The sequence below is a fragment of the Ochotona curzoniae genome, unplaced genomic scaffold (genome assembly GCF_017591425.1).
Source record: "Ochotona curzoniae isolate NIBS_2020 unplaced genomic scaffold, NIBS_Ocur_1.0 contig_4105, whole genome shotgun sequence".
Lineage (NCBI taxonomy): Eukaryota > Metazoa > Chordata > Mammalia > Lagomorpha > Ochotonidae > Ochotona > Ochotona curzoniae.
This window is the reverse complement of record NW_024466129.1, coordinates 5,728,837-5,743,821: the sequence shown is the minus strand read 5'-3', so window position 1 is coordinate 5,743,821 and position 14,985 is coordinate 5,728,837. Positions and strand designations below refer to the sequence as shown.

Here is a 14,985-nt window from a genome sequence, read left to right as displayed (position 1 = left end):
AAGTTATTTCAAATGAATTTGTGTCTTTGACATATAATGATTAAATCTGAATTCTTGACAATGTCATGGGGCCAATTTTCCAAAAAAAAAAAAAAAAGTGACTCACAATTAAGATATATGCCTTTTGAAATGAAAAAGTAGGGACACAAATATATGTATTACTTAACTGCTCAATTTCTAAAAACATATACAAGTGAATTTTCAATATTACCTTCATACAACATGCTGAACACCAGTCTCCTGAAATGCATCTTATATATTTATGAAGTCAACAAAATATTGACATTAGACATGTGCCAAATACCCACTGTGCCAATATATCTGAATTCTTTTTTTAAAATATTTTTATTTTGAATTTTGAATTGTGTGGTATTTTTGTACAGGCTGGGATTTCCCTCCAAACTCCCACCCCCGTCAGATTTTTCCCATTTTGTTACAATAATATATCTGAATTCTAATTTAAACTACTTATTACTACTCCTTTTTAACTTGCTAACCTTTACTGTTAATAAAACTTATACTGCAAGCCAGAGAGCTTGGATCAGCATCTGTGTTCATTGGTAGGTGGGACCAAAAGGACTTCAACAATGACGGAGACTGCAACAGAGCTTGAGGGCTCAGGTGGCAAGGCCGCAGCACAGTTCACCCTGCTGCCTTTAGTTCATCGTTTCAACTAACCACTCTATCAGGGACCTTCCTGAAATGCGCACACTGATTAGAGCTAATCTTGCCCTAACTCGCTGTGAGCTACTCTTGCCATCTTCTCAGGAATTCAACAAGAATTTAAAATGTGTGTACTATCCCGAGGAAATAATACTTTAAACTGAAAGCAATCACTTGAACCCAAGTATACCAACCTGACCACATCTCAAAGTAAGATGTGAAAGCAGAGAACGTGCAGCTCGTAGAGGGGCATTATTCTTTGTTTTTTCTACTGCCACCTCAAAATGGTTTTGAGGCTCCTCTTTACCAAAAATTTCTGGGGGGAAGTAGGAATCTATTTACCAACTCTTAACTTACCAGGGTACCCCAAAGATTAACAAGGCTACAGCATTTCACTTACATTCCTCAAACTTCACCAAAGATGAATGTTACAGAATTCACTACACACGGATTATGACTGCAACCAGAGTAACGTGAAGTCAACACAGACAGAATTTAGAAAACGACAAGGTCAGGCAGCGAGTTCAGTCTGTTCCTCACTGACAAAGTTCTGGCCTACAGTTCCTAGAGAGCTGCAGAACAACTTGGGCAACTACACTTCCCGAGAGAGCATCAGTGCAGGCTACAGAGATGGAACTGCTCTGGTTTGTGGCTCAGTCCTACCATTCGCTAGCTGTGTTACTAGCTGTGTCTACAACGGGGATGATAATAATATCTAGCTCTTGTGTGATGATGGCGGAGGTCGTAAGTGAGAAAGTTATGCCTGATGCACTTCCAAGTGCTTAGCAGATTGTAGCTGTCATATTATTACTATTCTTTGACATGCTTTCTGCAGTATCAATGGTAACCTGACAAACTGAACACTGAATGGAGAAGCGGAGAGCGCTCTGAGTGAGGAGGCAGAGACCCGTCAACTCGGCGCAGCCAGGGCCCACCAGCGGGCTGGAGACACTAGGGAAACGGCTGGCAGCCTGCGTCTGCGTAGGAAGAGTAATGCTGCAACAATTCACTTTCTTCCACAGTTTGTAAAAAAAAAAATGTGCATTCTTTCCCAAAAAGCATCCTAAGCTGGCTGAACTCCTGCCCTTATCATGAACAATGTAGAAATGAGGCTTTACAAAATGCACAGCAAAGAATATTTATCACGTTTCATATAACTAAATTCTTTTCGTACAATCAGCTAGTCTTCATTTTGCAGCAAAGCGAAACTTCCCATGCCAAATTCCTCAACAAACTCCTTAAGATTATTCTCCAATGACAAGAACAAATGAATGTTTTAATGATTTTCAGATTTAAAACAGTAACTCATATAAAATAATTTTTTCCTTGAGATCTGCCAAACTACTCTGTTCTAGACAAACAGTATCCCAGTGTATTACCCAAGCTCATTTCTACCCTGAACCTAACCCAACAGAAGACAGTGAGCTGGAAGCCAAGAAGACACCCCCTGCTTTTTTGCAGAGTAACCACAACGAATCCAGTAAGTTCAGCGGCGTCAACATGGGTTCTGTCAACTCAGTGACCTCTACCCCCACTTTAAAGTTTCATGTTAAGTGGTTAATCTGGATCATTATTATTTTTCTTAAAGGTTTATTTATTTCAAAGGAGAGTGACAGAGAGGGAAAAGATGTTCCATCTGTTTGGTTCACTCCCCAAATGGCTGTGATAGCCAGGGCTGCAACAAACTGAAGCCAGGAGCTAGAAACTTCATCTGAGTCTCCGGCATGGGTCCAAGGGTCCCAGCACTTGAGCTGTCTTCTGTTGTTTCCCGGGCACATTAGAAGTGGAGCAGCTGGGACTCACTCTGGTGAGGATATCAGTACTGCAGGTGGTGGCTTAACTCACTATGTCACAGTGCCAGCCCCTGGACCATCATTCTTAGGAGGAAAATATCAACAATCTGAATCACATCTTTTATGTTAAGAACAGACACTGGCCTACTCTATTCCTCAACTTTTGCAACTGATGTATTCTTTCCTAAGAACCTCTGCATTCACAATAGAGAAAGGGTGGTGTCGGGCAAAATCTTCAGATCTGGAGAGTAACAGACAGTTACCAACACACATAAAGAATATTATTTTTCACACGGTCAGGGTAAGTTCATTCTAAGTGAATGTACAGCATCTCAAAAATCCTGAAGCTTTTGGCAACTGTAACAGGCCTACAAAATCAGGACAAGTTAAATAAAAAAAAAAAATCATAGCCTAAGTAAATTAGAATAAGCTATGAAAAATACAACTTTGCTAGGATGTAAACTGTTAAATCTTTCTTCAACATACTTCAATACAGATTTTAAGGAATTAAAAGCTAATCTATGTGTATATAATGCAAATCAAGCAGTCAAAAAGTGGTATAAGAAATTTACCTCACTTTTCTTTTAAAGATTTATTTTTTTTAAGGAGAGGAGGACAGAGAGAAAGATCTTCTTGCTGGTTCACTCCACAAGTGGCTACAACAGCCAGAGCTGAACCAATCCAAAGCCAGGAGCCAGGAACTTCTTTCGGATCTTCCACGCAGGTGCAGGGTCCCAACACTTAAGGCTGACCTCAACTGCTTTCCCAGGCCACAAGCAGGGAGCTGGATGGGAAGTGGAGCAGATGGGATGCAAACTGGCACCCCTATGGCATCCCAACAGATGTAAGGGGAGGCTCTAGTCACTAGCCCACTGCACCAGGCTCTGCCTCACATTTTCTTAAGCATGCATGTTTTGAGACTGAATACATTTAATCTCGAGATTTAATGAATAGCTCTGTTCTACAATAAAAGGACAATTTTCATGTTGGATATTGACAAAACATATCTGATAAGTGTTTCATTTTCTCTTCTCAAATCTAACAAATGCTTGTACCAAACGATCCACCATCATCACCCCTCTGGATGCTCCATCACATAACAGTATGAGGCTGGCCTCCAGGAAGCCCATCAGTGTCTACCATTATGTAGAGCCCAAGTGTACCATTTACTTGTCCTAAGTCCTCTGTCATTCCTCCACCTTTTGTTTCTTATTCTTGGGTAACAGTCAGACACAGCGCATCTCATCTTTACTAAGACACACAAGACACAAAGAAGGAAGAAGAGAAATGGCTAAGACGCCGGGCGTGTAGGGTGGTAAAGCAGTGTAGTTAACGGCTAGTGTAAAGCAGTGTGGTTAACACTACAACGACAGGATCACCTGTATACTACAGCTAGTGTAAAGCAGTGTGGTTAACACTACAACGATGGGATCACCTGTAGACTACGGATAGTGTAAAGCAGTGTGGTTAACACTACAATGACGGGATCACCTGTAGACTACGGCTAGTGTAAAGCAGTGTGGTTAACACTACAATGACGGTCTCACTGGTAGACTACAGCTAGGCACTAAGATGGGAGATGCTGAAGGTCTGTAAATGTGGAACCAGTTACGACATACATTAAACCCACCAGGACTTAAGCGTGAAGACATAGCTATATATATATATATATATCTAGTCTAGATCTGGGAGTGTTGGGCATTACTTGGGAAAAGCGTGAACTACTTAACATGAATATATGAAGCAAGAAAAAGAAGCGAACTAGGTTTTTATGAAAATACATTTCGGAGAATGGCAAAGAGCCGCCAATCAACAAAGACCAGAAGTACAGAATGAAAAATAAGAGATTCCTGCCATTCATGGAAAATTTATGCATCAACTCTGATAAAATTAAGATGATTCTTCAGAAAGACCCATCAAATGTTTCAACTACAAAGTCGGTGGTGACTTTAATGGAGAACGTCATGGGTGATAGTGAAATGTAAGATTATGAGTTAGGAGAATTAAAAAGAACAGTCCTGAGATCAAACTGAAGATAGAGAGCATCCCCTCAACTCTGTGAGGAGGCTAAATAATAAAACAACAAAATTACATATTTCAATGAGGGGGGAAAAAACCCTAAATCTGAAATCAGCATTTGTTTTAAGGATGGAAATTCAGCAGATGTAACTGGCAAATGGTTAGGTATTCAGACTGTGGGATCTGGCGGTAACTTGACCTTCGCACTACGAATGAAGACGTCTTCTACAATTTTGGAGTTTGGTTTTCTCAACAGTAAAATAAGTGATTTTTAAGATATTGTTATGGTTCCATCCAGTCTACACAACATAATTCTGGTTCTATGCGTGTTTTTTCCAGTCAAAGATAACAATGTCCAAAGAAGACACTTCATTAACCCAAAAAGCTCACAGAGCAGTCATTTGAGAGCTGAGGATTTTAATGCTCACTCAAACATGCCACGATTCACGCTCAAGACTGTTTCCATTGTACACGATAAAGTTAGTATACGATAAAAATCTTCTGTTCCTCCTCTCTACCACCAAACTGTACCTCCGAGTACGGGCACAGCTAAGCCTATGGTCACGAGTGGACACATACCCAGCTCAGAGCCCCTCTGATAGTCATGCTTAATAAGGTCCTGAATGAGTTATTAAAGGAACAGAGTGTAATACTCAGATCTCTCAGAAACAGCTCCAGAAAAGGCCTAGTGTAGCCGGGGTGGGTGGAGGCGAGGGGCACCGAGGTACTGTTCAGATCAAAACGATTTATTTTAATGTATCCCAGTTATTTATACTATAGACTATCTTTCTATATATTTAATTTACACACAAATTGAAAAAGTTTTGAAACTTCGAATACTTAATTAAAACATTTGTATTGTTGAAAATGTTATTGCTTAAATATTTGTTTGAATTTATAGATACTACAAGACACCTAAAAATAAAGTCTTAGATAGTATGCACTCAGTGGAATTTGCACGACAGCCCACTTCATCTAAGCAATAATGCTGATATTAATATTGAGGCTATAATGCAGTATTCATACCTAATTACCTGCCAATTATATAAAAATCTTGATGAAACTCATTCTTAAAAAGCAGTGATAACACATAACAACTTTACCATATGGCCCATCCTTTAGAATCTGAAACCTTAACAGCAAAGAGCTAGTTTAACATGAAAATACATTTGCAATTTATATAAAGGATACATTCACTTCAAAAATATACTGACCACTGAACAAGGAGTCGGCATAACTCACCCAAGTAAGGAATGCAAGGTGTCATCTTCAAGCTGCTTATATAGTCTCTGAGTCTTTTGTAGTTATCTTCTTTACTCATTACATATTCCAATTTCTCAAAGGTAGTTTTGTCTTTTCGACTTAATAACTAAAAACAATGAAAAAAACAAATTATTTACAAATCCAGTTTTATTATAGCCAAGACCTAAAATAAAGCTATTTTACTGCAAATTTGTGTTTTACTTTCAAAACCACACCTTCATTAGATAATTTTGGTAATGCAGAAACAATTATCAGTTACATCTTTTAACACTCCAAATTATTTTTAAGCGTTTTGTGTGTTTGTAAAATTAATCTACTAGGCATAAAAATTATATTATTTATCTTTAAAGTTTTAAATGGCTAAGCAATTTTGACCATTTCCTAATTTAAAATAACTGTGTATTCATATTTAACGCAAATGCACAAATATTTTAACAGACCTGTCTCCTTATAGGTAAGAGATCATGCTTCTATAATGTTTAAGAAATAGAAACAAAACCCTACAGCAATCGTCCAGCACAGATCCAGTCACGGTCAATCCTAATCATCCATTCAGAACACTGGAATTCTCTACTTTTTGTTGGCTTGTGACAAGACATTGCTTTTTTCTCTAACACCTCATCAGTGCCTGCTATGTATAGTAGAAGGCACTATTTCAAGGGGCTTGGGAAGTAAATTTGTAATGAGTGCTCACTGAGCTCAACCGCCAAGGGGAGTAAAAGCAAAGCAAGGTTCAGTCACCCACAAAACATGAACTCAAAGTTCAGGAATTGTTCATCTGAATCATTCCAAAGACCATGGGAAAGCACTCTCTATCCTATAAGCTTATGAAGTTACTACTTCCTTATCATGTGATTAAATGTTGCTTTGTTTCATCTCGAAATATTGGTGTTATTTTACAGCAAGGAAAAAACACTTCCACCTACACAATTTTTATCTAATTCTCGTAGGAGACTAACAGAACCCTTTGAGAAGATGGAACTAGAAGGTTCACAGTGCTGGCAGAGAGCAGAATAGATTATACCTGCACTCACTGGCTCACAAACTCTCATGTCGCTGGTCTTCAGGACCTCACAGCCTGATTCTGCAGATGAAAGCACACTGACACCTAACCCACTAACCCACCACTCTTGCCAGCATCATAAATTAACATCGTTGGGATCTATGTTTGATAGGTTCAGAGATGCAGATTATCTCCAGATAATCTCTAACAGAAAACTGTCTGAACATTATCCTTTCTTCTTTAAAATACAGTTTCAACAAGCACTTTGCTTTAGTCCACTATTCCATGACCTGAAACAGTGGTTTTTACTATTTGTACTTGCTCCACTTCAGAACATGTCACATTTCCAAGCTCAGGTCCAAATCCCTATTTGCTACCTGTGATTGTAACCATCTCTTTTTTTTTTAAAGATTTATTTTTATTATTTTTTTCATTGGAAAGGCGGATATACAGAGAGGAGAGACAGAGAGGAAGATCTTCCGTCCGATGATTCACTCCCCAAGTGAGCGCAACGGGCCGATACTATGCCGATCCGAAGCCAGGAGCCTCTTCCGGGTCTCCCACGCGGGTGCAGGTTCCCAAAGCTTTGGGCCGTCCTCAACTGCTTTCCCAGGCCACAGGCAGGGAGCTGGAAGGGAAGCGGGGCTGCCGGGATTAGAACCGGCGCCCATATGGGATCCCGGGCGTGCAAGGCGAGGACCTTTAACCACTTGCGCCACCGCGCCGGGCCCGTGTAACCATCTCTTGCTCTCCCATATAACAAAGCATTCAGACATGCAAAACATCGCTTGTATAGGGATTTGTCAACTCAGTGAGGAACTGTAGTACAATACGAGAAACAAATGACTTAGAACTCATAATGATCTTGCCACAGGTCAAACAGTACCAAACAATACTTGGTTTAAGATGTTTAACATTTTGTAGTGTTTATAATAAACCAGTAACTAGATCAACAGGAGTCCATCTAGATCAAAAGGAAAGATCTTTGTCCAGAAAACTAACTGGAGGAAAAATAGAGATATAAATAACTAAAAAATACTGACCTATGTACTTAGCACTAGATAACATGGAGACTCAGTACAAATAGGAGTACAAATTTTCTTCTCTTCCCTTCCAAATCTTTTTTCTGACACTATAGGGCCATGCCTTCATTTCACAATGTGTTTTATCCTCAAATAAAAGGAAAAACTATTTCGCAATGCCTCATCCCTTGTATGTCCTTGCTGACGATCCTCTGGCCAAGAGCATGACAAATGGAGGCAAAGTTTATCACGCGCTCACTGGGAGCACCGTAAAGAAGCCGAGGCTCCCAGATGCTCTGGCCAGAGCTCCAGGCCACCCACCATCCACAACCTGCCCTGGAGAATGTGCACATGAATGGCAGCTCATGTCAAGAACCGCTAGGTCTCCAGGCTATGCCTCACCACTCTGCAGCCCTGCACAACATATTCTAAAGGTGCACACATACAGAAGTTCTTTATATATTCCTGTTGTGCATTCTTGATCAATTATGCCTGTTGAATGTCCCTTTTTGAAATTTAAGTCATCTTTCAATATTTAATAAAGTTTATTATTATTATTATTTTTTTTTAATTGAAAGGCAGAGAGAGAACAAGGGAGCCAAAAGCACCTTCCACCTGCTAGTTCATTCCCCAGATGCCCACAGTAGTTGGGGCTGGACCAGGCTGAACCCAGGAGTCAGTGACTGCAGGTACGGCGCTTGGATCTGCCATTATTCCTAAACAATAACGAAGGGTGAAAAGCCCTAAGGTTTTCTGATTTTAAAATTCCAGAAGCTGAAATCACTAAACTTGTGAAACTTAAAATTAGCACCTTTGACAAATTCCCTAAAAACATAATCTTTAACACATCTTCAAACAAATGGTTTTTTTTGGTAATTGGCTAAATCAAATGAGTATGAAACACTAAAACTATAAACTGTCAGAGAAGTTAAAAACATTACCTAATGAGCAGAGACAGCCTACCAAACAGTAGGTGACCAGAGCATCACTTGATAAACTTGGTGGAACAATGTGAAAGACCAAATGAGGGTTTGAAGAACACAGTTTATTATAAAATCCCTATCTATTATCATAATATCACCCTTACTAAGAACTACAAAAGAAATGAATACATTTTGATTCCCCCAGGAAGTCTAACCTTTCAGGAGCTAAGCAAGGTTACTCACCGCCCATGTTTTAGTCAACCTGAAAATCGGAGCACTCTGCAAGCCGGAAAGCACCGCCATAAGTGCGTGAAGGTTATTCAGCTCATACAGCTTCTGCAGAGGAATAAAAAACACGTAACATGAACGCAAGAAAAATGTGTATTAGCATGTACGACCTAGGTCAACTGGCTGTGTCTCTGCACTTGTCTCCGAGTACCTGCTGTGTTTACAGAGTTTGGATTTGGCACACAACTAAACTTTCACCTTCAATGGTAGCACTGTCCCCAAGTCTGGGAACAAATATGTCTCAAGCTGAGTAACATTTTAAAAAAAGATTCATGCCATTTTTCTTTGAGAGGCAGAGTTACAGAAGGAGAAACAGAAGAGAGAGGGTTCTGGTTATTGCCTTAACTGGCTACAATGGCTGGAGCTAGGCTCATCTGAAGCCAGGAGCTCCTTCCGAATCTGTCAAATGGGTGCAGGGGCCCAAGGACTTGGGTCATTCTCGACTGCTTCCCCAGGTCATAAGCAGGCAGCTGGATCAGAAGTGGAGCAGCCGAGATATGAACTGGTGCTGTTATGGGACGTGAACACCACAGAAGAAGCTGAGCCTACCATGCCACAGCAATGGCCCGGGGTAACAAATACATAAAATCAAACTAATGGCTCAGAGTTCAGGTTTACCTAAACCATCTCTTTTCTTATACTGAAACATTATCAGTCATCAGATTCATGTTCCAAATTTCACAAGACAGATCTAAATCCTAGGACCCTGATTTGGTTTCCTAGCCCGTGTTCTTACTGTTGTTATTCCGGGCTGGAACCCCAGGCTGCCTTCCCTCATCTCCCTTCCTGATGTCTCAGATCCTTTGTTGTTCACACTGGACTGAACATTTTGTTGGAATTCACATGCAGAATGAACCTGCCTAACACCAGGCTTCACCAAGAGGTTTACCTGACACTTACTGTTAATTTCCCAGATTTTTTTTCATACTTCATGATGTGTGAAATAATCCCAAATGTCCTGACTCAAAAAAAATAATAACACATAAAAACTGGTGTTTTAGAACTGTCCTAACCTTACCACCAAGCTCTGGTCTGGAAAATGCTGTGCCTCAAACATTTCATTAAAAATCCAAAGACAGAAAAAAAAAAAAATAAATAGCTCTGAGTTGACTAGACAACTGGGGAACCATTCAATAAATGTACATTAAGCATTTACTGTGGGTTAGGCACAAGATGCCAAACAGACATGAAAGCAAAACAGACAATCAAGCTGCATATTTCTACAATGAAAGTGTATTCAGGATTTACAACCGAATGGAAGCATCAGTGTGACCCTGTGTCAGGGTTGCAGACGACCCGAACTGAGAATGGACACGCGTACAGATAGCCTGAAGACCTGCAGGACACAGGCTGCACAAAGGATGAGCTGGGAGATAATGGCGCGCCCGAATGGGAAGTAAGGAGGCTAGCCTCGCTCTCACGGAGTCTTCTGGAATTTTAAAAAGCTGAGGATGGCATATTCAAATGCCAGATGCCAGTTCACAACACTTTCACTGCAATCCTAAAATCCAAAAACTGACAGGTCCAAAGTTCTCTTTTTTGTTTTGGTTAAGTGTGGCTTCAAATTCTTTTGCTGGAAAACTATGACTTAATATTGGGCTTATGATAGACTTGTGGTGAATGACTACATGCTTGGTTCCAAACGTATGTATGTAACGTGTTTGATTCCAAGCTACAATCTCCAAGGAGTGGACTGTACAACCTTTATAAAATCTGAAGGGAAAGAAAAATTCTACAAATATCTGATCTCAAAGACTTGAACAACTAATACTGATATGCATTACATTTTAGAAACATCAGAGTGGAAGGAAGCACACAGAAGGGGAACTCTTCAGAACTGTTTCAGTGGTCCAGAAGAGATACAGTTACAAAGTTTTTAAATAAGCCAGGGTAAGTGGAACTGAAGTAAAAGGATAGATTCATATGGAGCAGAGGAGTGGTGGGCAGGCAAGACGTGGAAAGCATCTTGTGAAGATGCCCCAGTAGGCTAGGGAGAAAACACGGGCAACCAGAGTCCGGAGAGGAGAACTGCCAATCATCTGGAGGGCATCTGCCACTCTAGCTGGTTTTCTGAGCTTCAGGGGACACGGGTCTGATGTGAACTCGCCCTCACACAAGGCAAACACGTCAGAGGGGACAGGATAGCAGCACCCCTCAACAACCACCGAGCACAGCAAGCACCAAGGCCTGTCCTCAAGCTTAGGACTCAGGGAAGTGTAGAGGCATCTCCTGTAAATTTGCAGCCCAAATAAACACTTAAAATGTTGTTAGCAAAAATGAGCAAACAGCAGCCTTCTCAGGCTGGTCCTGTGATTTCTGGTTAAGATGAAGAACAAGTCGTACCCTGTTCTGGCTGTAATAGCAACGAAAAAGAAAGACAAAGAAAATGAGATTAAAACAAAATAATACTCAAATACTTTAACTATCAAAGCATTGCAGAGAGAAGTTAAAGAGAATATAACATACATACCACATCAATTGGACTGAAAGTTTTCATTTTAGGCTATCAATTTTTTCCCAAAATGATCTATGTATTCAACAAAACATTAAGGAAAATTTAGGCAGACCACTTTGTGGAAACATACACTCTAACCATAAAATTCCAACAGACATCTGAAGGACACAGCATAGCTGAAATATTACTGGAGAACAACAAAGATCGACCACAGCAAGATTTCAAGAATTACTATAAGCTTATGGAAATTAAGACAACAAGATACTGAAGTAAAGAATGGACAAGTAATGACACAGAAAAGTACAAGTACCTAATTAAGTAATTTTCAACCAAACTGCCAAAGCACTTAAACAGAGAAAGGAATAGAGCTAGATATTCTTTCTTTTCTTTAAGATTTATTTTACTTTTATTGCAAAGTCAGATATACAAAGAGGAGGAGAGACAGAGAGGAAGATCCGTTTGTTGATTCACTCCCCAAGTGGCCACAGTGGCCAGAGCTGAGCCAATTGAAACCAGGAGCTCTTCCAGGTCTCCCACGTGGGTGCAGGGTCCCAAGGCTTTGGGCCGTCCTCGACTGCTTTCCCAGGCCACAAGCAGGGAGCTGGATGGGAAGCGGGGCAGCCGGGATTAGAACTGGTGCCCATATGGGATCCAGGCGCGTTTAAGGCAAGGGCTTAAGCTGCGAGGGCACTGCGCAGGGTCCTCCCCACCCCAGCTAGATATTCTTAAGAGGGGCAAAAAAAAAATAACCTTGACTCCTACATACTATACTACATCATACATGAAAATTAATTCAACATGGATCCTTTAACACTTAAGACTATTAAAGTTCCTGGCAGTGATCAAAGGAAAATGTCTTCACAAACCTGAAATGAAGCAGTGAGGCCCTTCTCTCCTGCCTTCCTCCCACGTGGGGAGCAGCAACTCGGGAGGCGAGCCTCAGGAGAAGCTGGGTGGGACGCGTGGCACCCGAACTCACACCCAGGCACTCAGCATGGAACGCAGTGCCTGCTGCCGGGGAACCTTAACCCACTGTAGCAGCACAAGCCTTATCTGGGTGTTTCTAACGAAGCTAACACATGCTGAATCGATCACTCAGCAAGTCGACTTCTAAGTATGAACTACGAAAAACATTCCACAATAATTGTCCCAATCTTCACTCATGAAAGTCAAAAACTAAAAACAACTCTGTTAATAAGAAAACAGTGGTAATGGAATATACTGGAAAGCTAGCGAGCAAAACAAACAAAAAAGGGACTGTTGATAACATAAAACATGATGAATTTCAACATTTAGGTGGCAAAAATAGCTGGCCACAATAGAGCACATCCTCAATGATGCCATTTATATAGATCCCAGGAATAACTTTCTCTGACAGCACTAGGGCAGTGGGGCATGCTGGTGCAGCAAGCTGCCGGATACGGTGTTTGGAAATGTGCCTGAAGAAACTATGAGATGATAGAAATATTGTCCTTAATTTGCGTAGCAGTTAAAAGTAAGTAAACTGTATCAAACCCTCATATAGAATTTCCAAGTCGCATATGGACAAATAAAAATGTAATCCACTGGAACTAAACACCCAAGTAAGAAAATCAAAGCTGTATAATCCTTAAGGACAATATGTCTCATAGTTTCAGAAATTAGTATAATAATTTCTTTTAAGATTTATTTATTTATTTGAAAGGCAGATTTACAGACAGAAGGAAAGACCTTCCATCCACTGGTTCACTACCCAAAAGGCAACATGAGCCATGAATGGGTCAGGCGGAAGCCAGCAGCTCCCTCTCAGTCTCCTTGGTAGGTTCAGAGTCCCATGGACTTGGGCCATTCTCCACTTCTCTCCTAGGCCATAAGCACGGAGCTGGATTAGAAGTGGAGCAACTGGGTCTGGAACCAGTGTCCAGGTTGAGGTTGGTGACTCGAGTGACAGCTTAACTGGCTACACCACAATGCTGGCCCCAGATAAAATTTTCAAAGATAAACTAGTTGCTGCTGAGTTGCTACTATTAATTAGCTAGTTGCTACTCACTATGCTAAACCCTTCCCAATCTGACAATCTACCTCCAACTCCAAAGCAATCAATCAGAAGCAAGAAGCATTTAGACCAGCAGCAAATGAGTCTCCCAGCACCCTAAGAGACTCCCCTAGCCTGCTCACATGCCCAGACATCCCAACGTGACTGACACATGACCTTCCCGTGTGGTGGGGGCAGTGGGCAGCATCACCCTTTTGAATGTACTGAGTGCAAACGAAGGGATCGCGCATGCAGAGAACACCAGCTGGGTGCAAGTCAGCAAGCCACGTTCCAAACGAGAGCCAGAACTGGGCTGGGGACAGACGAAATGCCGTGTGTGCCAGGAAGGAAGCGCCACACCTTCCTACCCACAGGGGTCACACCTAAGATGCCACTGCTGACCCGGGCAGAGGACCCCTTTCTGTCGTGCTGTCTCATTTGTGCTCAAACTTAGGCCCTCAGTTAACCCTGCCTGGTTTGCACTTCTTGTCAATTTGCATATGCAAGTGAGCCAGAGAACCTGGAGGATCAGTCACTGTGGTGAGTGCATGCTGAGATGCAGTCCCCCAGTGACAGCACTCAGAGACAAGGCTTCTGGGGAAGACGCACACGAACAGCCGAAGCCATCCTGAAGAATAAAACTCCAGATCTCAAGGCAAAGATGACGGCAGAGATGGTGAGTGAGTCGGTGCTACAACTAAGGCTGTAAGATTACAGGCAGGGGCCCACAGCAGCACAGGAAGAGGATAAAATTCACTAGCTAGAGCTTGCTTTTCAGCGAACCTTCCAACACGGTACTTGGAGTAGGGCAGACCACCGCAAAGAAAGCTGCAAGAAACCAGTCTGAGTCAAGACTCTGAACACACACTGCATCGGGACGCACACTGCAAGCTGCACCCTCCCTCCAGCCCTCTTCTGGAGCCTGGACGCGCCCCTTTCACCCTTGCTATAAAGTCCTGGCAAACTGCTCCTCAAGCCAGAGTGTCCTGCCGACCTATACTGTCCCTCTATCTCCCTTACTTGTTACAAGCAAATAAGGCTCTCCTCCGAGCAACTCCCACTGCGACTAATCCCTTGGTGACATTTCAAGCAAACGCATCCCTTCTGTCCACCACAGTGCTTTTCAACTTCATCTTAATAGCTCTCCTGAACTGTGAGAAAACGTGTGGCTTATGCCACTTGGTTTATGGCAATCCTGTTTAGCAGCCTTGAACAGTCATTTTAAAATGAGGTACGTTTCACAACAGCCATAGTTTAAAACAACAGAAATTCTAACAATATCAGTGATATTAACAATATTAAACAGTGATACGCCGTGAACGACAGGTACCTTCAAACATTGGTACCTAGAGCGCCTATCAGTGGAACAAGTCTACAAAACAACATGAAAGAGATGAGCAAACCACACAGCATTTCTAGAACATCACCATTTGTACAAGTACCAAGAAACTCCTGTAAGAATGCTTACAGCAGCAATCTTGGTAACAGCAAAATTCTGGAAACCAAACCATCTATTACATTTGTGGCATTTGCAAACACCGG

General features: G+C 41.5%; 1 protein-coding gene across 3 annotated transcripts in view; it reads right to left on the bottom strand.

The window, feature by feature from the left end:
• RALGPS2 (Ral GEF with PH domain and SH3 binding motif 2) overlaps positions 1-14,985 on the bottom strand; it is a 138,299-nt gene that overhangs the window by 51,983 nt on the left and 71,331 nt on the right. For all 3 annotated transcript variants that reach the window (XM_040984315.1, XM_040984314.1, XM_040984316.1), the window contains exons 7-8: positions 8,930-9,022; positions 5,718-5,844 (exon numbers count right to left, since the gene is read on the bottom strand). In XM_040984315.1, the coding sequence (XP_040840249.1) occupies positions 5,718-5,844; positions 8,930-9,022 (220 nt within the window). The remainder of the gene's footprint in view (positions 1-5,717; positions 5,845-8,929; positions 9,023-14,985) is intronic.